Source organism: Coregonus lavaretus (genome assembly GCF_964263955.1).
Source record: "Coregonus lavaretus genome assembly, chromosome: 33".
In the NCBI taxonomy this organism is placed as follows: domain Eukaryota; kingdom Metazoa; phylum Chordata; class Actinopteri; order Salmoniformes; family Salmonidae; genus Coregonus; species Coregonus lavaretus.
The window spans coordinates 26,193,346-26,219,391 of NC_140020.1; the positions used below are offsets into that span (position 1 = coordinate 26,193,346).

The 26,046-nt window shown below is 42.7% G+C and overlaps 3 protein-coding genes across 3 annotated transcripts in view; 2 read left to right on the forward strand and 1 right to left on the reverse strand.

The window, feature by feature from the left end:
• crip2l (cysteine-rich protein 2-like) lies at window positions 1–8,637 on the reverse strand (the record flags this gene model as incomplete). The annotated part of the gene is made up of 8 exons (XM_084150918.1): window positions 8,481–8,637; window positions 3,853–3,947; window positions 3,253–3,310; window positions 2,898–3,026; window positions 2,665–2,733; window positions 2,375–2,469; window positions 217–274; window positions 1–77 (listed from the first exon to the last, which is right to left on the reverse strand). Exons 1-8 carry the CDS (start codon window positions 8,521–8,523, stop codon window positions 1–3), a joined length of 624 nt encoding a protein of 207 aa, XP_084007044.1. The 5' UTR covers window positions 8,524–8,637.
• A 3,804-nt stretch (window positions 8,638–12,441) lies between these two features.
• On the forward strand, window positions 12,442–12,897 carry LOC311108242 (translation machinery-associated protein 7). The gene has a single exon (XM_084150858.1). The coding sequence runs from the start codon at window positions 12,508–12,510 to the stop codon at window positions 12,700–12,702; it is 195 nt and encodes a 64-aa protein (XP_084006984.1). The 5' UTR covers window positions 12,442–12,507; the 3' UTR covers window positions 12,703–12,897.
• A 7,890-nt stretch (window positions 12,898–20,787) lies between these two features.
• The window catches only part of rad51b (RAD51 paralog B), a 60,014-nt gene continuing 54,755 nt past the window's right edge, over window positions 20,788–26,046 (forward strand). Inside the window, exons 1-6 of the mRNA XM_084150685.1 lie at window positions 20,788–21,222; window positions 21,382–21,495; window positions 21,573–21,677; window positions 21,790–21,926; window positions 22,109–22,228; window positions 22,404–22,587. Of these exons, the coding sequence (XP_084006811.1) occupies window positions 21,139–21,222; window positions 21,382–21,495; window positions 21,573–21,677; window positions 21,790–21,926; window positions 22,109–22,228; window positions 22,404–22,587 (744 nt within the window). The 5' untranslated portion in view covers window positions 20,788–21,138. The remainder of the gene's footprint in view (window positions 21,223–21,381; window positions 21,496–21,572; window positions 21,678–21,789; window positions 21,927–22,108; window positions 22,229–22,403; window positions 22,588–26,046) is intronic.

Genomic DNA, 26,046 nt, shown 5'->3' on the forward strand with positions numbered 1-26,046 from the left:
TCAAGGCTGGGCCTCAGTCTCTGCCTCAGCGCTGGGTTCATCGTAGATGTAGCTCCCAACACCTCCAGTGTTCACCCCTGGAAGGGAGCAATGGACAAGATACATCTGAATATGGTGATATCTATGAAATATATGAATACATGTAAAGCATAGCAATTGGGTGGTTGGTCTTTCATATGGTTAAGAGGAAGAAAGTCTTGAGTGAGTATAGCATACCTTTGGGCCCAAACAGGGTGGCATAGCACGGTTTGTGGCAGTAGGGCTGCCCATCATGCTGAAACAGAATGGAATTAATATAATTTACTGTACCCAGACACTTCCTGCCACATGCATTATAGGCCTATGTATATATCTATGGCCATAGAAATAGAATTACTAGAACTGCACTATGCTGCACTACCACTGTAAATTGTACATTTTATAAGTATATTCTTAGTACATTCTCTGTACATCTTCAACTGTACATTTGTATACTCTCCTATCATGTGTAATTGTTCTTTGTTTATTGTATTTATATTGTATGTACTGTATGTAGATTATGTGTAATCCTTTTGTCTATATGCTGTCTATCACTAGCAGCACCTTCTCAAATTCAGAGTATGTGAAAATGTCATTCAGATTCCCATTCAAGTACTGTAAACGTTCTGTGATGGGTGGACCGGCGGCCGTGGTCTAATAACAGTATATTTACAGTTGAAGTCGGAAGTTTACATACACTTAGGTTGGAGTCATTAGAACTTGTTTTTCAACCACACTACTTTGTGCATGACACAAGTAATCTTTCCAACAATTGTTTACAGACAGATTATTTCACTTATAATTCACTGTATCACAATTCCAGTGGGTCAGAAGTTTACATACACTAAGTTGACTGTGCCTTTAAACAGCTTGGAAAATTCCAGAAAATTATGCCATGGCTTTAGAAGCTTCTGATAGGCTAATTGACATCATTTGATTGAATTGGAGGTGTACATGTGGATGTATTTCAAGGCCTACCTTCAAACAGTGCCTCTTTGCTTGACATCATGGGAAAATCAAAAGAAATCAGCCAAGACCTCAGAAAAAAATTGTAGACCTCCACAAGTCTGGTTCATCCTTGGGAGCAATTTCCAAATGCCTGAAGGTACCACGTTCATCTGTACAAACGCAGCCGTCATACCGCTCAGGAAGGAGACACGTTCTGTCTCCTAGAGATGAACGTACTTTGGTGCGAAAAGTGCAAATCAATCCCAGAACAACAGCAAAGGACCTTATGAAGATGCTGGAGAAAACAGGTACAAAAGTATCTATATCCACAGTAAAACGAGTCCTATATCGACATAACCTGAAAGGCCGCTCAGCAAGGAAGAAGCCACTGCTCCAAAACCGCCATAAAAAAGCCAGACTATGGTTTACAACTGCACATGGGGACAAAGATCGTACTTTTTGGAGAAATGTCCTCTGGTCTGATGAAACAAAAATAGAACTGTTTGCCCATAATGACCATCGTTATGTTTGGAGGGAAAAGGGGGTGCTTGCAAGCCGAAGAACACCATCCCAACCGTGAAGCACGGGGGTGGCAGCATCATGCTGTGGGGGTCCTTTGCTGCAGGAGGGACTAGTGCACTTCACAAAATAGATGGCATAATGAGGAAGGAAAATTATGTGGATATATTGAAGCAACATCTCAAGACATCTGTCAGGAAGTTAAAGCTTGGTCGCAAATGGGTCTTCCAAATGGACAATGACCCCAAACATACTTCCAAAGTTGTGGCAAAATGGCTTAAGGACAACAATGTCAAGGTATTGGAGTGGCCATCACAAAGCCCTGACCTCAATCCTATAGAAAATGTGTGGGCAGAACTGAAAAAGCGTGTACGAGCAAGGAGGCCTACAAACCTGACTCAGTTACACCAGCTCTGTCAGGAGGAATGGGCCAAAATTCACCCAAGTTATTGTGGGAAACTTGTGGAAGGCTACCCAAAACGTTTGACCCAAGTTAAACAATTTAAAGGCAATGCTACCAAATACTAATTGAGTGTATGTAAACTTCTGACCCACTGGGAATGTGATGAAAGAAATTAAAGCTGAAATAAATAATTCTCTCTACTATTATTCTGACATTTCACATTCTTAAAATAACATGGTGATCCTAACTGACCTAAAACAGGGAATTTTTACTAGGATTAAATGTCAGGAATTGTGAAAAACTGAGTTTAAATGTATTTGGCTAAGGTGTATGTAAACTTCCGACTTCAACTGTATATGGCTCTGCTTCCTGCCTTCACAGAGAGCACAGACAGGGCATCTCCTTAAATCTTTCTATTTGTTCTCCTTTCTCCCCTCCCCACATCTCCCGCTTCCCTACCCCTTCTCCCCGTCTTCTGTCTCTCACCTCTGCGTGGCTTCCCGGGGCCAGGGTCTTGCAGCACCTCTCACAGCGCAAACAGGGTCGATGCCAGTCCTTCCCCAGGGACGTTACCTTCTCAGCTGCACACACAAGCACACACGGAAGCGTACGCACGCACACGCACACACACACACAATTTCAGACATACTGTATCACCATGGAAACAACATTCCTCTAGTACTTCCAGTGGCCAGCCACCATGTGCATTGTAGACACCCACTCACATCCACATATGCACATACTAAATGACATGGACAATAACATAACAGGCTTACCGAAATACACTGTCTTGCTGCACCTTGGACATTTACTGGGCTCTCCAGAAAAAGTTGAGAAGCTTGCAGCTGTGTCAAAAAGAGATGGAGAAGAACAGGATTGTTACACAACCAGTGGTCAAAATACACTGAATACCCTCTCCATATGGGATAACACATGACAGTAGCTCTATCTCTCTTTTTTGAGTTTGTCCTTCTCTATATCTTTCGTTTTTTTCTCTCATGTTCCTTACCCTTCACTGGGCCTCTGGCGTGAGCTTTCTTCTCCTCAGGTTTGGCCTCTGTTTCCGTGGAAACACTGGCAGTTGTATCGTTGACAGGAGCCTCGTAGACATAAGAGCCAGCACCTCCAATGTTCACACCTACAGCGAGAGGCTTCATTACATATTGTGCGAACACATTAACCAACGCAGTTTCCTTTTATAAGACTCTGGAGAAGATTACTGCGATTAAACATTTTATAAGCTAATTGTAAGTCGCTCTGGATAAGAGCGTCTGCTAAATGACTAAAAATGTAAAAATGTAAATGTTTAAGCACATAAAGCACAAAACAAAATAATGGCTGGCCATAAAGTTGATGTATTTCACCTTTTGGTCCAAAGAGGGCAGCATAGCATGGCTTGTGGCAGTAGGGTGTTCCATCATGCTGTGAACAGAAAGAAAGACAATGAGCAAAAGTATCTAGGAACAAATCCATTGGACTGTGTTGGGGTGAATTGTGGTATAAACTCAAGTAAAAATACCCCTATAACATATTGACATCCATTCTAGCATTGAGGGCTACATGACTGAATTGAGTTTAAAATAGTTGATGTAGCTTTGGGGGGATATTTTAAACAAACATGCCACAAATAAGAGAGGAACCCAATGGATTTCAGATTGCACTGAACACTACACATAAAACCACATACTTTAGTAGCCTGTATGAACCTCAATAGAAGCCAATCCTCTCTGTTCGTAACTGGCCTAGCCTCCTGTATAGTACTGTACAGTACCCATATTGATCAATAGGCTATGTCAGAATACCGATACTCTCCCCGTGATGGCCTAACCCTCTCTAACCCTCTCAGAGATCTATGGTAACAGAGCCAAAATGTCTGCCTAGTTACTCCTCTCTATTGTCCACAAAGCCCCCTGCGGTTGTCCTCTGACTGTCTCTGTGTGGGGTAAGCTACTGACTCCTCTTACCTCAGCATGGCCCCCTGGGTTCAGGGTCTTGTTGCAGCGCTCACATTTCAGACAGAACTTGTGCCAGTCTTTCCCCAGAGATGTCACCTTCTCCGCTGGGGGGAGGAGAGAGAGAGGGGGGGGGGGGGGGGGACAGGAAAGGGACATGTTGTGGTTGCATTTAAACATTTAGATGTGGTTGCATTTACACATTTAGAGTATGAGATGCTAGAGTGAGCTAGTTCGGTAGGGAAGAACATTTCTCTGGTGGTTGGATTGTGTTGGTCATTCATTTCTTTATCAACCTCAACTGCACCCTGTCCATTGCCTTCTGAACGGAAGTCTGGTTATCTCCGTTGTACAGAGGAGTAGATTCTCTTTTATGTTGATTATCATGTTATATTGATTCCACCATTTTCTCCACATCTCCATTGTGCCTCCAGTCTTTTCTGGTCAGTGTATCTTTTGGTGCTTTGCACCCGCTGTGCCAGACTTACTCATAGGATGAGTCACCATTGTAATTCAAAAGCCTGTTTCATATCTCAAATCCCAAAGCCTCTGCCCCACTTCTGTCTGTTCCGCCTGGCCATCATTCTGTCAGACACACACTCAAACATACACACACAGGCACGCACACACACCCACTCGCACACATTGGCACGCACGCACTCTCACAATCTGCCTACAAATTAGACTACAGTCATTATGCTACAAATGCTTTCTGTAAATCAATGTCTAATGCCTGTCCCTGGCTGCTGTGGGATTGCAAGGAGAGAGTGAGGCCATATAAATGATAGAACAAGCTACTCAATTAGGCTTTTATCTCTAACCTCTGTTAGATATAGCCCAGAATAACGAGGCAGGCCACATGCCTCTGGCACACCCAATCTGGCGACCTGTCACTAATGTAAGATACAGTTAAGTGGGAGGCAGTGACCACATAGTCAACTCGGCAGACAGACAATAGCCACTTTGCTTTGAGAGTCATGAGAGTCTGCCCCTGCAGGGTGTTCTCTCTCCCTCTCTCTCTCTCTCTCTCTCTCTCTCTCTCTGTCGGTCTCTCTCTTTCTCTCTCTCTTGTTCTCCCCCTCTACCTTTCCCAACTGCACGGATGGCATGCAAGCATGCACACAAACACACACACACGCACACACGCACGCACACACAGTAAAACAGAGAGAGTAAACGAGAAAGAGATAAAGACAGAGTGAGAAAGTGAGAGAAGGCTGTGGGGGTTGTTCAGTCTAAATAATGAAGGTTGATTAGAGGGATTTTGTTTGCCCTCTGGTACAATATGTGATTACGTCTCATCCTGTATCTGTTGATGAGATCCATCCAGTGGCAGTGTGGGAGCAGGACTCCATGGCTGGATCCCAAATGGCACCTTACACTCTTAGAAAAAAGGGTTCCAAAAGGGTTCCTTGGATGTCCCCATAGGAGAACCCTTTTTGGTTCCGTAAAACACTCTGTGAAAAGGGTTCTACCTAGAACCCAAAAGGGTTCTACATGGAACCAAAAAGGGTTCTCCAAAGAGTTATCCAAGGGGACAGCCGAATAACGCTTTTATGTTCTAGATAGCACCTTTTTTTCTAAGAGTGTATTCCCTATTTAGTGCACCACATAGGCAATAGGGTGCTGTTTGGGACACAGCCTATCACTGAAAGTCAGGGAGGATAGAGGATTATTATCAGTTTTCATGGACAGGAACAGCAACACTAAATGACACATGAAGTCAGTACAGTTTCAGAGATATGGCTGATGATGATTATGCCGCGACCCAGATTAGAGTGTTAAAATGAGAGAGGAGAACTTGTGGGGGCTAAATCAAAGACTAGGAGTTACGTAACGTACATCAAACATCATCTAAACTCCCGAGGCAAAGGGACTCAGAGAGAATATGCAGTATTTCATAATGAGAGTGGGAGTAGAGAAGTAAACACTGCAGATTTAGCAGCCCTCAATGATAGCATCAAAGCAGACACGGACTAAAGGAACTAGGAGCCTAAGGGGCAGTGTGTGAATATGCGAATAAACACAAAGAGAGTGGCATTGCCCTCTTTATTGGTGACACGCTACACAAGTACGGGTCAGAGGGAAAATTCTAAGGGACCTTCCATAAGGGAAAGTATTAAGATGCTAGACAGTAAGCAGATTTCAAGTAATATCCGGTATTCATTAATTAATTAATTCATTACCAGATAGAATGCCCAAGACATTGCCCATTTGGAGCTAATTAGGTAAGAAGAAACAGATGCTTCAAGATGAGTGAAAAGTGTTGCAAGGAGGTTTCCAGAGGTTTTATTCTGACGCACTGCCACTGACAATCATAGGCCCACACTTACTGTTTTAACTCATGAAAAAGAGTGTAATATAGTCTAAGAAGAACGATCAAAACAATCTCTTTCTTTCATTGTTTTTTTTTACTATGGTGTATAGGGGCCTACTTTTTACAGGGGAGTGGGAAACAAATAACTGACACTAGATTGAATCATGTATGACATAAGCAGCCAGGTCTGGTAGGCCATTATGAGAGAACATGTTGAATCGGCTTGTCCTTTACAGTGTCTTGGACTCACATGCACACTCTGCCATTGGTTTGGTCGGTCGGCTGGCTCGCGCGCCATTTCCTTCTTAGGGAGCTGTCCATGCCAGTTAGCGCTGAAATCGGATTCCTATTGTTCTCCAGAGATACACTATATATACAAAAGTATGTTGACACCCCTTCAAATTAGTGGATTCGGCTATTTCAGCCACACCCGTTGTTGACAGGTGCATAAAATCGAGCACACAGCCATGCAATATCCATAGACAAACATTGGCAGTAGAATGGCCTTACCGTCATAGGATAACACCTTTCCAACAAGTCAGTTCGTCAAATATCTGCCCTACTAGACCTGCCCCGGTCAACTGGAAGTGCTGTTATTGTAAAGTGGAAATGTCTAGGAGCAACAACGGCTCAGCAACAAAGTGGTAGGCCACACAAGCTCACAGAGCGGGACCGGCAAGTGCTGAAACGCGAAGCGCGCAAAAATCGTCTGTCCTCGGTTGCAACACTCACTACCGAGTTCCAAACTGCCTCTGGAAGCAACGTCAGTATAAGAACTGTTTATCGGGAGCTTAATTAAATGGATTTCCATGGCCAAGCAGCCGCACACAAGCCTAAGATTACCATGCGCAATGCCAAGCGTCAGCTGGAGTGGTATAAAGCCCACCATTGGACTCTGGAGCAGTGGAAACTCGTTCTCTGTAAAGTTTGGTGGAGGAGGAATAATGGTCTGGGGCTGTTTTTCATGGTTCGGGCTAAGCCCCTTAGTTCCAGTGAAAGGAAATCTTAACCCTACAGCATACAATGATATTCTAAACGATTCTATGGGGAAGGCCCTTTCCTGTTTTAGCATGACAATGCCCCCGTGCACAAAGCGAGGTCCATACAGAAATGGTTTTTCGAGATCAGTGTGGAAGAACTTGACTGGCCTGCACAGAGCCCTGACCTCAACCCCATTGAACACTTTTGGGATGAATTGGAACGCCGACTGCGAGCCAGGCCTAATCGCCCAACATCAGTGCCCGACCTCACTAATGCTCTTGTGGCTGAATGGAAGCAAGTCCCCACAGCAATCAAATAAAATCAAATAAAATGTTATTGGTCACATACACATATTTAGCAGATGTTATTGCGGGTGTAGTGAGCAGTAATGTTCCAACATCTAGTGGAAAGCCTTCCAAGAAGAGTGGAGGCTGTTATAGCAGCAAAGGGGGGACCAACTCCATATTAATGCCCATGATTTTGGAATGAGATTTTCAACAAGCAGGTGTCCACATACTTTTGGTCATGTAGTGTAGGCCTGGGCAAAGTCAATCCATCACACAGATGTGACAAATTAATTATTTATATGGAAGGTAGGGCCTATCTATCAGCTCAGCAACATGTTAGCCTATGCCTAATTAATTGGCTATCTCAATCTCTTTATTGTGCCAAGCAGCTAGGCTGGGTATCTTAAATCTTTTAAAACTAAGAACACATTCCCTGAATAGGCCTACTGTAAACAGTATCGGTTAAGGAGAAGATATTGCTTTTAAATCCATCTAATAGCCATCAATGGGAAAGGCTGCTTATGTCATTAATTTGTGGACAGATGTTTTCACACGTCTGCAGAGCGGTGAGGGCCAATATTTTCACTGTTCTGACCGATGTATAGGCTAGCCAATACACGTGGGACATAGGTTTCCCATATGTCCTCATGAAGGAAGAAATGATCACACCTCCTTGCATGGCTTAAGCAACACAAATACTGCATAAACAGATGTAGGCTTTACAGTCAGGGCCTAATTGGTTTAACCTATATATAGGCACGCTAGGCTGACGCCGCTGACCAATACCTAAAGTAAATAGCCTACTGGTTCATTCTAATAAAATAGATCAAAGGCAGTACAATTGCCAATTAGGTCTACCCCAATCTGTAGGGTAATATTGTCTAGGCTTACTGTATAATTATAACGTGACAGTGTGCTTATATTTGAGAAAACAATAGCTGTAACGGTGTCTACAATTGCCTAAGTAATTAGGCCTACATAGCTCACTCGGGGGGTTTTCACACACTACAGACATGGGAGGATAGGCTATATGATCATATGAAAAATGCACTTACCAAAATAAACCGTCTTGTCGCATTTAGGACATTTCGATGCCATGTTCCATATATTCTGGACTAATGCCTAGAGATGAGAGAATATGATATCCTTTTTCTTTTTAATTCAGCAATTTGAGTCGACGATTTCCCCCCTAGATTTTATTGATGGGCAAGTGGAAATAGCAGGCACCATCCCTTTACATTATTCTGCTAAATTTACATAGCCCCTCCTCTATGATGACGTTAAGCTGCTGATTCTGGCCCCGTCCCAATACTGTTGATGGCTCCCTTGGCTACTGCACAGCAGACTAGAACCTAATCCATGAGGACAGAGATTTAACATAGATGTTATACACATTTGAACCAAATTATACCCAGTAGCAGCAGTATATCTGTGGTTGTTTTTTTATTTGCGAGCCAATTTTAAATGTGACATTACAGCAGGCTTACTGTGAATAATTTCCATGAGAGACGATGTCATCACTTCTATATCAGGTGTCCCTATATTTGAACTTGATTAATCACATTGGAACCTAACAGGGACAGTTCCCCTACTCTCTCACTTCATCTTTCAACACTGGACATCTCTGTTTGTTTCAGCTTTATGTTGTTTTTAGGATACGCTCTTATAGGCCTACCCCTGTGCTACTTAGACAGAATGTTAAGTGATGCTCTACAAGTCCCAAGGATATTGTAGGTTACTGTAGATATTGTAGGCTACTGTAGATATTGTAGGTTACTGTAGATATTGTAGGCTACTGTAGATTATTGGCATTCATATAATGTACATTAGATATCTGCTACAAATGATCTTGAATCCCAAAGAGACTAATCAGTCTAATCCTTTTGTGGTCTCCTTAAAAGTTCAGACTGACTCTATGACATGATTTGTACCTGTCCTTACAGTCACTACAGTTGTTAGAGTTGTTACCAGGGGCGGACTGGGACAAAAATTCAGCCCTGGCATTTCAGCCACACCAGCCCACATCACTGCATGCACTGTGCGCACCCCCGCTACTTACACACAGTCAGTAATGCTACTGACACATAACATAGGCAATTATAGTATATCATTTCTCAACTTTTACTGTACCAGTGACTGCTGAAAAAACATAGTCCTTTTCCTTTTTTAATCAGCTCTTTTTAACCAGCTCATGGCGAGACAACTCACCACTATAAATGTGCCTCTGTTGCCCCCCTGTTGTGCAGTCTGTCTCTGCATCTTCTCTGCGGTCACTCTGTCTCTGTCTGTCCGTCTGTCTGTCACTGTGTCTGTCTGTCTTTGCTTCTCCTTGTACTCCTCTGTTGTCACTCTGTCTGTCACTCCTACAGTGAGGGAAAAAAGTATTTGATCCCCTGCTGATTTTGTACGTTTGCCCACTGACAAAGAAATGATCAGTCTATAATTTTAATGGTAGTTTTATTTGAACAGTGAGTGACAGAATAACAACAAAAAAATCCAGAAAAACGCATGTCAAAAATGTTATAAATTGATTAGCATTTTAAAGAGGGAAATAAGTATTTGACCCCCTCTCAATCAGAAAGATTTCTGGCTCCCAGGTGTCTTTTATACAGGTAACGAGCTGAGATTAGGAGCACACTCTTAAAGGGAGTGATCCTAATCTCAGCTTGTTACCTGTATAAAAGACACCTGTCCACAGAAGCAATCAATCAATCAGATTCCAAACTCTCCACCATGGCCAAGACCAAAGAGCTCTCCAAGGATGTCAGGGACAAGATTGTAGACCTACACAAGGCTGGAATGGGCTACAAGACCATCGCGAAGCAGCTTGGTGAGAAGGTGACAACAGTTGGTGCGATTATTCACAAATGGAAGAAACACAAAAGAACTGTCAAGCTCCCTCTGCCTGGGGCTCCATGCAAGATCTCACCCCTTGGAGTTGCAATGATCATGAGAACAGTAAGGAATCAGCCCAGAACTACACAGGAGGATCTTGTCAATGATCTCAAGGCAGCTGGGACCATAGTCACCAAGAAAACAATTGGTAACATACTATGCCGTGAAGGACTGAAATCCTGCAGCGCCCGCAAGGTCCCCCTGCTCAAGAAAGCACGTATACAGGCCCGTCTGAAGTTTGCCAATGAACATCTGAATGATTCAGAGGAGAACTGGGTGAAAGTGTTGTGGTCAGATGAGACCAAAATCGAGCTCTTTGGCATCAACTCAACTCGACCGTGTTTGGAGGAGGAGGAATGCTGCCTATGACCCCAATAACACCATCCCCACCGTCAAACATGGAGGTGGAAACATTATGCTTTGGGGGTGTTTTTCTGCTAAGGGGACAGGACAACTTCACCGCATCAAAGTGACGATGGACAGGGCCATGTACCGTAAAATCTAGGGTGAGAACCTCCTTCCCTCAGCCAGGGCATTGAAAACGGGTCGTGGATGGGTATTCCAGCATGACAATGACCCAAAACACACGGCCAAGGCAACAAAGGAGTGGCTCAAGAAGAAGCACATTAAGGTCCTGGAGTGGCCTAGCCAGTCTCCAGACCTTAATCCCATAGAAAATCTGTGGAGGGAGCTGAAGGTTCGATTTGCCAAACGTCAGGCTCGAAACCTTAATGACTCGGAGAAGATCTGCAAAGAGGAGTGGGACAAAATCCCTTCTGAGATGTGTGCAAACCTGGTTGCCAACTACAAGAAACATCTGACCTCTGTGATTGCCAACAAGGGTTTTGCCACCAAGTACTAAGTCATGTTTTGCAGAGGGGTCAAATACTTATTTCCCTCATTAAAATGCAAATCAATTTACAACATTTTTGACATGCGTTTTTCTGGATTTTGTTGTTGTTATTCTGTCTCTTACTGTTCAAATAAACCTACCATTAAAATTATAGACTGATCATGATTTGTCAGTTGGCAGACGTACAAAATCAGCAGGGGCTCAAATACTTTTTTCCCTCACTGTAAGTGTTAATTGTTATTACATATAGAGCCAACATATTAAGGAACTGGCAATACATCTGTGTCTCTCTGTTTTCTTCCTACCTCCACTGCACTCACCTCTGAGCTGTCTCTGCTAAGCCTAGCATCCTTTACTACAGCACTGGTACCAGAAGAGCAGGGGACCACACTGCCTGTGCTCTAGGAACATACAGTGCCTTGCAAAAGTATTCATCCCCCTTGGCGTTTTTCCTATTTTGTTGCATTACAACCTGTAATTTAAATGGATTTTTATTTGGATTTCATGTAATGGACATACACAAAATAGTCCAAATTGGTGAAGTGAAATGATAAAAATAACTTGCTTTAAAAAATGCAAGAAAATAAATAACGGAAAAGTGGTGCCTGCATATGTTTTCACCCCTTTGCTATGAAGCCCCTAAATAAGATCTGGTGCAACCAATTACCTTCAGAAGTCACATAATTAGTTAAATAAAGTCCACCTGTGTGCAATCTAAGTGTCACATGATCTCAGTATATATACACCTGTTCTGAAAGGCCCCAGAGTCTGCAACACCACTAAGCAAGGGGCACCACCAAGCAAGCAGCACCATGAAGACCAAGGAGCTCTCCAAACAGGTCAGGGACAAAGTTGTGGAGAAGTACAGATCAGGATTGGGTTATAAAAAAATATCAGAAACTTTGAACATCCCACGGAGCACCATTAAATCCATTATTAAAAAATGGAAAGAATATGGCACCACAACAAACCTGCCAAGAGAGGGCCGCCCACCAAAACTCACAGACCAGGCAAGGAGGGCATTAATCAGAGAGGCAACAAAGAGACCAAAGATAACCCTGAAGGAGCTGCAAAGCTCCACAGCGGAGATTGGAGTATCTGTCCATAGGACCATTTTAAGCCGTACACTCCACAGAGCTGGGCTTTACGGAAGAGTGGCCAGAAAAAAGCCATTGCTTAAAGAATAAAATAAGCAAACACGTTTGGTGTTCGCCAAAAGGCATGTAGTAAGTAAGTGAGTAAGTAAGTAAGGTCCTAACAGCGCGGATTACAACGCAACTGCTAACACGCTAGCTCAGTGGTTTTCTTGAGATTTTCTTGAAAAAATTGCAAATATGTCTGGAAGAGAAGGTGGTAAAAAGAAGCCCCTAAAAGCTGCCAAGAAAGCCACTAAGGAAATGGATGATGATGAAATGGCCTTCAAACAGAAGCAGAAAGAAGACCAGAAAGCCTTGGAGGCATTGAAGACGAAAGCAGCAGGAAAGGGACCTTTAACTGGTGGAGGAATCAAGAAGTCTGGAAAGAAGTGATTTGGCATTAGATCATGCACTCATTTGCTGAATCACAGCCCCCTGGAAAATCCAACCCCCCCACCTCCTTTGTTTTTTTTCTGTTTGGGTCTATTGTAGAATGAGTAAAATACATGAAATGACCCTTTTTAAATAATTTCCAATGTGTTATGTAAAGAAGTTCTGAACTAATAAAGTCTTGTAACTACTGCTGTATTTACACTCCTCCATAATCTTTGAGATTATGTCAAGAAACACATCGTGGTCCTCTGTAGCTCAGCTGGTAGAGCACGGCTCTTGTAACGCCAGGGTAGTGGGTTCGATCCCCGGGACCACCCATACACAAAAATGTATGCACGCATGACTGTAAGTCGCTTTGGATAAAAGCGTCTGCTAAATGGCTTATTATTATTATTATGTGGGAGACTCCCCAAACATATGGAAGAAGGTATTCTGGTCAGATGAGACTAAAATTTAGCTTTTTGGCCATCAAGGAAAACGTTATGTCTGGCGCAATCCCAACACCTCTCATCACCCCGAGAACACCATCCCCACAGTGAAGCATGGTGGTGGCAGCATCATGCTGTGGGGATGTTTTTCATCGGCAGGGACAGGGAAACTGGTCAGAATTGAAAGAATGATGGATGGCGCTAAATACAGGGAAATTCTTGAGGGAAACCTGTTTCGGTCTTCCAGAGATTTGAGACTGGGATGGAGGTTTACCTTCCAGCAGGACAATGACCCTAAGCATACTGCTAAAGCAACACTTGAGTGGTTTAAGGGGAAACATTTAATGTCTTGGAATGGCCTAGTCAAATTGACTGCAAGAAGCCCAAACAGATATAATATTTGACAAAACATAATAATTTCAAACCTTGCTTACATTTGTATATGATCACGTGTCTCTTTTATGCGTGAAAATACATTTTACATTTCCGTCATTCAGTAGATGCTCTTATCTAGAATGACTTACAGGAGCAATTAGGGTTAAGTGCCTTGCTCAAGGGCACAGATTTTTTTTTAACCTAGTCAGCTCAGGGATTCAAATCAGCAACCTTTCAGTAGGCAAAGGGGGTCCGACCTGATACTAGATGGGTGTACCTAATAAACTGTCCGGTAAGTGTATGTGATCTGTATGTTCCTAGCCACATCCCAATTGTGAATGTATAAACACATTTATTAGATAAAGACAAATATTCCTAATGTTTTGTACACAGTGTATATTGCAAATATAAGTGCCTGGCTGTCATAAATGCCCCCCCCCCCCCCCCCCCCATCCTAAGGGTTAATTAATATTACATATATAATATTGAGCCAAAATATCAATAAACTGGCAGGGTAACACTATTTTAACGGTCCATAATAAACAATTTATAAGACATTTATAAGGCATTTACAAAATGTTTGCGCACCATTTATTACTCATTACTCCCACATTTGTAAATGTTAGTAAGCTAATTATTCACACAAGCATATATATTTCCTTAAACCGCCTGTGTTGTGTGTTTGTTCTTTTACCAGGTACAGCAGGAATTCAAAACTTGTATAAAGTATTTATAAAGTATAAATAGCACTCACTTTAGATTAGGGACTGCAAAAATGCTTGACTAATGATTAGTAAATGGTTTATTAATGTGTGCGTGGTGATTAATAAATGATGAACACACAATTTATAAATGCCTTATAAATGGTTTATTAAATAAAGTGCTACCCATCCTAGCCGTGAATGAATAAACAAATATATCAGACAAAGAAGAAAATCACTGAATAAACGCCTTATAGATTACAATTTGCTTATAACAGCCTAACTACATATTTCAAATTAGTGCATTTCAAGGCCCTGTGTAGCTCAGTTGGTAGAGCGTGGCGCTTGCAACGCCAGGGTTGTGTGTTCGATTCCCTCGAGGGACAGTAGGAAAAAAATGTATGCACTCACTAACTGTAAGTCGCTCTGGATAAGAGCGTCTGCTAAATGACGTAAGTGTTCCCCCTGCCCACTTTAGATAAGTGTTTAATTATTAGGCTACATATAATTCAATAGAAGAAAACAGCGAGAGACAGATGAGAGAAAGAGACTGCCTGTTCCTTCATGTTTTGGCTGTAGCCAATGACTACATTAAGGAACTGGCAGTTTCTCTCTGTCCCTCTCTCTCTCTGTTCTCTTCTATTGAATTCAATATACAGTGAGGGAAAAAAGTATTTGATCCCCTGCTGATTTTGTACGTTTGCCCACTGACAAAGACATGATCAGTCTATAGTTTTTATGGTATGTTTATTTCAACAGTGAGAGACAGAATAGCAACAAAATAATCCAGAAAAACGCATGTAAAAAATGTTATAAATTGATTTGCATTTTAATGAGGGAAATAAGTATTTGACCCCTCTGCAAAACATTACTTAGTACTTGGTGGCAAAACCCTTGTTGGCAATCACAGAGGTCAGATGTTTCTTGTAGTTGGCCACCAGGTTTCCACACATCTCAGGAGGGATTTTGTTCCACTCCTCTTTGCAGATCTTCTCCAAGTCATTAAGGTTTTGAGGCTGACGTTTGGCAACTCGAACCTTCAGCTCACTCCACAGAGTTTCTATGGGATTAAGGTCTGGAGACTGGCTAGGCCACTCCAGGACCTTAATGTGCTTCTTATTGAGCCACTCCTTTGTTGCCTTGGCCGTGTGTTTTGGGTCATTATCATGCTGGAATACCCATCCACGACCCATTTTCAATGCCCTGGCTGAGGGAAGGAGGTTCTCACCCAAGATTTGACGGTACATGGCCCCGTCCATCATCCCTTTGATGCGGTGAAGTTGTCCTGTCCCCTTAGCAGGAAAACACCCCCAAAGCATAATGTTTCCACCTCCATGTTTGACGGTGGGGATGGTGTTCTTGGGGTCATAGGCAGCATTCCTCCTCCTCCAAACACGGCGAGTTAAGTTGATACCAAAGAGCTCGATTTTGGTCTCATCTGACCAGAACACATTCACCCAGTTCTCCTCTGAATCGTTCAGATGTTTATTGGCAAACTTCAGACGGGCCTGTATATGTGCTTTCTTGAGCAGGGGGACCTTGCGGGCGCTGCAGGATTTCAGTCCTTCACGGCGTAGTGTGTTACCAATTGTTTTCTTGGTGACTATGGTCCCAACTGCCTTGAGATCATTGCCAAGATCCTCCCGTGTAGTTCTGGGCTGATTCCTCACCGTTCTCAATGTCATTGCAACTCCACGAGGTGAGATCTTGCATGGAGCCCCAGGCCGAGGGAGATTGACAGTTATTTTGTGTTTCTTCCATTTGCGAATAATCGCACCAACTGTTGTCACCTTCTCACCAAGCTGCTTGGCGATGGTCTTGTAGCCCATTCCAGCCTTGTGTAGGTCTACAATCTTGTCCCTGACATCCTTGGAGAGCTCTTTGGTCTTGGCCATGGTGGAGAGTTTGGAATCTGATTGATTGATTGCTTCTGTGGACAGGTGTCTTTTATACAGGTAACAAACTGAGATTATGACCACTCCCTTTAAGAGTGTGCTCCTAATCTCAGCTCGTTACCTGTATAAAAGACACCTGGGAGCCAGAAATCTTTCTGATTGAGAGGGGGTCAAATATTTATTTCCCTCATTAAAATGCAAATCAATTTGTAACATTTTTGACATGCGTTTTTCTGGATTTTTTTGTTGTTATTCTGTCTCTCACTGTTCAAATAAACCTACCATTAAAATTATAGACTGATCATTTCTTTGTCAGTGGGCAAACGAACAAAATCAAATACTTTTTTCCCTCACTGTACAACCTACTGTGTTTGTCAAATAACGATGCCGGACTAGTTTGTGTGGATGCGGATAGATTTGCAGCGTTGTGCTTTGTTTGACAGTGCTGCGCGCTGCCGCGTATATGCGTATATTTCTGCCATGAAGTGACAGGCCTTTCAGCGAATGAAATAAGCGGGAGATAGGCAGGACTTTCCAGCCTTCAGTGCAGTGGCTATGTAATGTAATCCGACACCAGATTCACTTGTTACTATAGTTTATAAACTCACTCGCTGGGCTGAAGAGACTGAGATTCATAAGCGAATAAACATTGGTAAAACAATTAAAATACACAGACACTCCCCAAATTGACCTTTATTGTAATACATCATGACTTGTGTTTAGCAAAAAGCACTGTATAAATAAATGTCTAGTAGATGGCTGTATCCTTACCTATGTGTTATAAAAGCCAATCTAATGTCTTGTTAGGCTGTATTGTAGCCTAGAGTCTTAATGTTCCCCGAATACCGCTTCACTAATTAGTCTACTAGGCCTATAGTAGGAATGAAATATATTTCATACAATCTACAGCCAAAATATTAGGCCCAACTGTCAGATCTATGTCAGTGTTGTGTGTGTCTTTCTCTGTTTTCTTCCTACCTCCACTGCACAATGGCAGTTGATCTATCATTCCTCACAAACACAGCACCTGGACCAGCAGAACCAGAACTTTTAGCAAATCATTTGGTTACTTTCACACATTTAGCAGCATCGGCCTTTTTGGTCTCTAACTTTTTCAGCACCACAGTTCAGTTTTTCTGTTTTGACTGAGTGACTGACAGAGTCAGAATGGGTCTCACTCTCTTTGATGATGCGCATTTGACTTTGGCTGTGAATTTGCTCGACCTCAGCTCAGCCAATCAGAAAACCGGTCCATCTTGGCAGTGGGTCAGCCATTGCCCCCTGGTCAGACAAATGCTCAGTATAGAAGATTATGACAACAGAGATATAGCACAAAAATCATTTAAAAAACATGCTCATGGGCCGCCGGCCGTGTCCATTTAAATATATATATATATATATATAGTCAATTTCGACCAGCCCACCTTAATAAAAGATGGCCTGAATTTGCCAGAATTGCCAGATAGCCAATCCGCCCATCTTTGTTATGGTCATGCTTTAGTATTTGTTCAGAAGAGAAGGGATTTAAATTGATTGTTTTCTAAATGATGCCATATTAATATAAGAATGAATATTTGTTCAAAAGAGTTGAGGGAAAGATTCTTTCAAACATTTTTAGTTCAGAAGTTAAGCTAAGGATTTGAGGCATGACCAACAAGCCTTATAGAATACTCTGACAGATAGTCCCCCTCATTTTTCACAATTATTTACATTTTGAATATTGATTTGATTCCAAGAGAAATACCCTTCCATTAAAATCCAACTAATGCATGTTGTGTTTTTATAATAAGATAAACACACATAAAGATAATCATTGTAAATGAAACAGCTTGTTTGCTTTCCCTCTGGAGCCTGGGAATGCACTAATCTTAAAATAAACACCTTCAGAATGGTCTGTCCAGAACCTAATTTTTGGCTCAGTGACCAAGAATGGATGGAACTGGTGTTGGGGACATTTTTGTCTCCATAGCAGACGATCAGACCTTACACAAGCTCCGTTCCCCAGTCTCTAGACTGATCTCTCCCATGGTCCCCCATCTGCCTCTAGCTATTCCTCTGCCATGCACCCTATATTACACCCTACCTTCACAGTCCCAGTGTCCTTATGTGGTATTACATGTGTTGCAAATACTGTCCCAATAGTTCATTGTGTTGCCCTTTCCCTTAGTGATAACTTGGCAGAGCAAATGGTACCGGTAGTCTTATCAGTACTCTTTAGTCATCCTCTATTTTAACTGGCCACTTCAGCGACAGGGACATGGCTGCCAACCTCTGGGTGCAGAAGAGGTGCTTATCTCTCTGTTGATAAGGGAGAACCCTGCCATTATGGCCTTACATGGGTCTCCATCCTGCAGTAGTCACACTCCAAACAATAGACAGACTGATACAGACACAGGCTGGGGGAGATGGAGTGACGGGGTCTAGACAGAGGGAGAAAGGGAGAGTGCAAAAGAGAGACGATAAGCAAGGTATAATTTATTTGGGATTGTCATTTCGTCACGCAGCCCTATGAGACTGCTTCACGTCGTGATGGTTGCTGCTGCTGTCTATTTTACAGTTTCACCATATCGCAATAGCACAAAATGTTCAATATATTTTATTTGAAAGAATATCTTTTGTTTTCTATTATTTCTTCATGAGAAATGCATCAGGCTGACCCAGGACCCAGTGCAGTGGTGGAGGTATGGGTCAGACGAGTTTGAAGTGGATGGAGCACAGGGCTTAGCATGTCTCTCGAGGAGGCTAAAAATAGATTTTGGCTTGGAAAAGTTGAATATTTTCAGAAGGAGTCAGGTAATTGGTTAAGGGAGGATTGGAGGGAAAGAGAGAGGAGGTTGAAAAGACTGAGGGAGGCAGAGGAAGAGTTTGAATCTGTTGAAGCTAGCAATAACAAGAGAGAGGGTATGTAAGTCCCCTGTAGCTCAGTTGGTAGAGCATGGCGTTTGCAACGCCAGGGTTGTGGGTTCGTTTCCCACGGGGGGCCAGTATGAAAATGTATGCACTCACTAACTGTAAGTTGCTCTGGATAAGAGCGTCTGCTAAAATGTTTAAAAAAACATAATTTTTTTTGAGGAAGATTGCTGTCAAGTTAAAACAGAGTGAGCCGGATGACAGTTTGAGTTCTGGAGGTGAAATAGAAGGTGTTGTGAGGAGCTTGATGCCTGAACCTTGTATTGATGGAAATGGTTATGATAAAGATACATTTGGTCCAGTGGGAGTGATATTTTTGAAGAGGGTGGAACCAGGCCTTTTGGCTGATCCATGGGTGGTTTCAGGTTGGGTGGAAAAGATGGTGGGTGCTGTTGAGTTGGTGAAGGTAACCCAAAGTGGACTTGTAATGTTTATTTGTGAGCTTTGATTCAGAGTCTTTACCTGACAAAGTAATGTTACGATAAATGAGTTATTCTGTTAGAGCTTTTGTGTCGAATCCACTGCGGTGTTATAGGTGTTACTTTTATGGGCATGTCGCAGTAGTGTGTAGGAGGGAGATTCCAAGATGTGGAAAGTGTGCAGTATGGAATGTGTAGTTTTGGTGGGAAAAGTTGTGTGTGTCAACTGTAGAGGTGCCTATGTTGCTGTGGATCGGAGGTGTCCGGTGCGAGAGAGGCAGGTTGAGGTGGCCAGTGTCAGAGTAGTGCAGAAGATGTCGTATGCTGAGGCAGTGAAGAAAGTAGAGGAGGGTGGATTAAGGGTGAGGGATTCTGAGAGGATCCCTGTGAATAGTAGATCTGTGCCAGAACAGAGGGATAGGCCAATGAGTGATATAAGTTTCAGTAAGGTTGGTTTCTTAGTGTTCATAGCAATGGTTATCAACTGTACTGTAGAGATGGAATGTAAGTCACAGAAAATAGAAGTTGTGGTGGCAGCTGCAGAGATTTCAGAAGTTTTCACAGGGTGTGTTGAGTGGTAGTGTCCCGTCCTCTCAGGCAGTTGGCCTGGGGTAGGATCAGAAAGGGTTAAAGTAGTGGAATAAGGTGGTGGGTTTTAAAGAGTATATATATTTTTTATTTTTCCTGGTTCCCCTTTCCCATTTTGTATCACAAACAGTGGTGTAAAGTACTTAAGTAGTTTTTTGGGGGTATTTGTACTTTACTTTACTACAATTTATATTTTACTTTTACTTCACTACATTCCTAAAGACAATTATGTACTTTTTACTCCATACATTTTCCCTGACACCCAAAAGTACTTGTTACATTTTGAATGCTTAACAGGACAGGAAAATGGTCTACTTCACACACTTATCAAGAGAACATCCCTGGTCATCCCTACTGCCTCTGAAATGGCGGACTCACTAAACACATGCTTCGTTTGTAAATTATGTCTGCGTGTTGGAGTGTGCCCCTGGCTATCTGTAAATAAATAAAAACTAGAAAATAGGGCCGTCTGCTTTGCTTAATTTAAGGAATTTTAAATTATTTATACTTTTACTTTTACTTTGATACTTAAGTATATTTAAACCCAAATATGTTTTGACTTTTACTCAAGTAGTGTTTTACTGGGTGACTTTCACTTTTACTTGAGTCATTTTCTATTAAGGTATCTTTACTTTTACTCAAGTATGACAATTGGGTACTGTTTCCACCACTGATCGCAAAGTGTAATGGATTTATACTATAGTTCAGTTGGTGGCGGTAATGCAACATATTGGATGCTAACCCGCCGTTAAACTCCACTGAAGAAGAAGAAGAAGAAGAAGAAGAAGAAGCAGCAGAGGTATTTAAAAAAAATATCACACTGCTGTCAAGGCAACGGAACTCATGTAGTTAGCTAGCTAACGTTAGCAGGGCAGTGAAAATAGATGAAATCATGCTGCAAAATGTGAAAGTCATATATTTTAGCCATCATTTGCTTGCTAGAGCAAATAGCTTGTAGCGTTTGCCACGTGAGGGGCGAACTTTAGCAACTCATTGCAGCTGAAGTTAGCTAGCTAGCTAGCATAACAAGTTTGTCACAGACAAAAGGGGAAACCAGTATCTTTTAGTTTGTTTTCATTTTGTGAAAACAATATATTTTCTAGGTATTAGCTAGTTAACTATGGCAAGTAAAAAGCTCAGAAGAACAGGTGTGTCACTCGAAGTATGCGAACGACTCAAGCGCCACCAAATCGAAACTTGCCAGGTAAGAGATCGTGACATTCGGTGTTGCTGCTAACGTTCTGGATTACAAGTTTATATCATGTGAAATGTTACCATTATCGAATATTGTCATATCAAAGAATAGATGGAGTAGAAACGAGATGCCTTTCGCAACTGTGACTACTATGCTCCTTGTCACCAGCACCTGCTGTCCCTCACACCTTTAGAGGTGATGCGCCTCGCCGGGCAGAGTTACCAACAGGTGTTGATGATGCTGCAATCAGTCAGTCAGGCCTGTGCCCCCTCAATGACCACGGTAAGTCAACAACAACATCACTAGTGTCACTGTCATACGTCACTGTTCTGTCTCATGAAATTGTTCTTCTTCTTCAGGCCTTGGAGGTGTGGAAGCAGAGGGCTGACCTATGTTTCTCCACATCACTACCTGCCCTGGACAGACTGCTCCAGGGAGGGCTACCACGGGGGACACTCACAGAGGTTGTACACCTTCCTTACTGGCTATAGAGATGGTGGTGGTGGTGATGAGGTTTATAATGGTGAAGGAGATAGAGAGAGAAAATGTATCACAAACTTCCTTTCCCTCTTTCAGGTGACTGGCCCCTCAGGTTGTGGGAAGAGCCAGATGTGTATGATGCTCAGTGTGCTGGCCACTCTGCCAAAGTACATGGGCGGCCTCGACAGCGGAGTCATCTACATAGATACAGAGTCGGCTTTCTCAGCAGAGAGGTGATTGGGACTTACTTTCATCACCCTCCTTTTCTCTTCTCCCCTCCTGCATATTTATTATCTTGTCATATCTTTTATAATCTTCTATTATGTAATATCTTCTGTAATCATGTTATCTTCTTTGTCTTATAAATGCATTGTGTGGCCTAAAATGTTATGTTCTTGGCTCATCCTTCTTCCAGGTTAGTGGAGATTGCTCAGAGCAGGTTTCCAGACTACTTCTGTAAGAAGGAGCGTGTGTTGGAGATGGCTGGACGTGTCCACCTTTTTTGGGAGCTCACGTGTCAGGATGTCCTGGACAGGTACAGGCCGCCATGTTGCTTTCAGTCTCTCTGAAATGTGTCATTCACCCTTCTCCTCTCACCTCAAGCACGTTCTGGCCCCATGAAGCATTTTGGGTCATGGCGAACTGTTTGAAAGGTACTGTGTCTAATACTGATATTGGTATTGATAAAGTTTTGTTTTGGTTCCTTTCAGACTGGAGAGGCTGGAGGAGGACATCATCTCCTCCAAGGCTGGGTTGGTGATTCTTGACTCAGTGGCCTCAGTGGTGAGGAAGGAGTATGACACAACACTGCCTGGGAACCTCACTCACCGCAGCAACCTGCTGGGCAAGGAGGCTGCCACCCTCAAATACCTGGCTCAGGCCTTTCACATCCCTGTGAGTGTGTGTGTGTGTGCAGGGGTTAAATTGGGCCGGGTCCGAGTCACGGCACCTATGATCCAAATGAGAGCCAGGTGGAGCTGAGACCTGGTACCTGCTTTGGTTATTTGAATTGTTCTCCACATTTCATTTTCCACAGCCAAAAATACGAGTAAGCAACACCAAAATTAGACAACCCCATAGTAGAATAGTTTACCTATTCAATTGTTCAGCCTGTCGCATTCTTTGCGAGAAAATAATATTAATCTCGAGGCACATTCAAATTGCGAGTGCCGCACAGGGAAAGAAATATGCATGCCCAGTCATTGTACAACATTCTTAATGCAGTCGCGGGAAAACGCACCTTTTGAAAGCAGGTTTGATGGCAACTGTTAAAAGAGGAGGCTAACCGATTTTTTTCGAGTGTTACTAGGCTTTTTTGAACCAGAGTTTTTAGCAGAGGCATGGTTTATGCGGTTAGCGTTCGCCGTTGGGTTGAATGCATAGGGAAGACTGGCGCTAAAAGTAACAAGGATCAGGTGTAACATATTATATTATATTCACTGTACATGATCCTTGGCTGAGTGCCAGTGGAATGTTTTTTTTGGGACATTCAAGTCATCAATATGTTGCTAACTAGCAACAAGATAGCCTAATGTTTAGAGTTTGTGATCTAGCTAATGATTAGACCAATGGGGTAAATGGAGATGGGCAAGCCTCAGCCTATTTATTTATAGCCACTGTGCTGCATCAGATGGGCTATATCAGGTGATAATGCTAATTGCTAAGTAGCACACCTGACTGATAATATGGACCAATATGTTATTGGGCTAATTTCTGGAGGGGGACATTATATTTTAGATGTCAGCATCATTTTATTTTCCTTCATTTTGCATTATAATGTCATTTTAGAAAGTAACCAGAACTGACTTTCTCACAGTCATTCTCCCCCTCCACATTTTTTATTAGGTCCCTCCACAACCTTAGGCTAGTATATATTACCCCCCCAACCCTCGGGCACGCCCCCGAACTAGGGAGCTCCCAAATCCCAATTTAACCAGTGTATGAAAGAGAGAGGGAGGGTCGTGAGGGTATTTAAAAAGTACTGTGAAGACTGTTTTTTAAAAATTGAACCATCACATCGTTAGGCCCTTGCAGAACGGCCATTCAGCCACTAGATGTCAGCATTAATACATTTACATTTTAGTCATTTAGCAGACGCTCTTATCCAGAGCGCCTTACAGTTAGTGAGTGCATAATTATTTTTTTCCCATACTGGCCCCCCGTGGGAATCGAACCCACAACCCTGGTGTTGCAAGCGCCATGCTCTACCAACTGAGCTACACGGAGCCATAATACATCAAGTAATCCAAGAGAAGGAACCGGCCCTCTGTGTGGGATTTGGAAGAAAAGGGCGAAAGGCAATAGTGCATTGCACTCTGTAGGAAATGTTTTCCTGAAATCTAAAACATCTAATCCATATCTCACAAGGAATAATACATGTGCCCTATTTGACCCCAATGCATCCTCGTTCTCATCAGTAACACAGCTCAACACTACATTTACATTTTAGCAGACGCTCTTATCCAGAGCGACTTACAGGAGCAATTAGGGTTAAGTGCCTTGCTCAAGGGCACATCGACAGATTTTTCACCTAGTCGGCTCGGGGATTAGAACTAGCGACCTTTCGGTTACTGGCACAACGCTCTTAACCACTAAGCTACATGCCGCCGCACTAGAGGACAGGAAAGCACTGAAGGTCCCTACTACAAGTGCTGGCCTAGCCAGCCTATTAGCACTGGGGATTGAAATCAGTTTGTAGTCTAAAAACCCAACTTACCCCTGAACTTTCCACTAGATACAAATCTGAAGTCACCCCCTCATTCCCTGGCCTGTGTTACTCAAGCTTTCCTCCTCAGTCTCCTGGGAGAGTGTATGAGTTCCAACATCCATTTCCCCACTAGTAACACAGGACTCTGACAGCCAGAGGTGAACAGGTGGCGTTTCTCACAGCTGTGGCCCAGGGGCTCTAGAGTCTGGCGCTTGTCCTTGTATAATAGTGATGGACAGCTTATTTATTGGTGGCTATTTTTATATGGCTGCAAAGGATGCAGTGGCCACGTCAGAATGCCATGACTGTATTTACACGTTAACATACCTGACTATACAAAGCAACAAGATCATCCCGATAGTTACTAAACACTAAGCTTCTGCTTAATACTATAAAATAAAATAAAAAAATCACCTTTATTTAACCAGGTAAGCCAGTTGAAAACAAGTTCTCATTTACAACTGCGACCTGGCCAAGATAAAGCAAAGCAGTGCGATTAAAAACAACAACACAGAGTTACATATGGGGTAAAACAAAACATAAAGTCAAAAATACAACAGAAAATATATATACAGTGTGTGCGAATGTAGTAAGTTATGGAGGTAAGGCAATAAATAGGCCATAGTGCAAAATAGTTACAATTTCGTATTAACACTGGAATGATACAGTGGGGAAAATAAGTATTTAGTCAGCCACCAATTGTGCAAGTTCTCCCACTTAAAAAGATGAGAGAGGCCTGTAATTTTCATCATAGGTACACGTCAACTATGACAGACAAAATGAGAAGAAAAACAATCCAGAAAATCACATTGTAGGATTTTTAATGAATTTATTTGCAAATTATGGTGGAAAATAAGTATTTGGTCAATAACAAAAGTTTCTCAATACTTTGTTATATACCCTTTGTTGGCAATGACACTGGTCAAATGTTTTCTGTAAGTCTTCACAAGGTTTTCACACACTGTTGCTGGTATTTTGGCCCATTCCTCCATGCAGATCTCCTCTAGAGCAGTGATGTTTTGGGGTTGTCGCTGGGCAACACAGACTTTCAACTCCCTCCAAAGATTTTCTACGGGGTTGAGATCTGGAGACTGGCTAGGCCACTCCAGGACCTTGAAATGTTTCTTACGAAGCCACTCCTTCGTTGCCCGGGCGGTGTGTTTGGGATCATTGTCATGCTGAAAGACCCAGCCACGTTTCATCTTCAATGCCCTTGCTGATGGAAGGAGGTTTTCACTCAAAATCTCACGATACATGGCCCCATTCATTCTTTCCTTTACACGGATCAGTCGCCCTGGTCCCTTTGCAGAAAAACAGCCCCAAAGCATGATGTTTCCACCCCCATGCTTCACAGTAGGTATGGTGTTCTTTGGATGCAACTCAGCATTCTTTGTCCTCCAAACACGACAAGTTGAGTTTTTACCAAAAAGTTATATTTTGGTTTCATCTGACCACATGACATTCTCCCAATCCTCTTCTGGATCATCCAAATGCACTCTAGCAAACTTCAGACGGGCCTGGACATGTACTGGCTTAAGCAGGGGGACACGTCTCGCACTGCAGGATTTGAGTCCCTGGCGGCGTAGTGTGTTACTGATGGTAGGCTTTGTTACTTTGGTCCCAGCTCTCTGCAGGTCATTCACTAG

Excerpts from the sequence above, each read along its gene's own strand:
- LOC311108242 (XM_084150858.1), top strand. The coding sequence starts at position 12,508 with ATGTCTGGAAGAGAAGGTGGTAAAAAGAAGCCCCTAAAAGCTGCCAAG.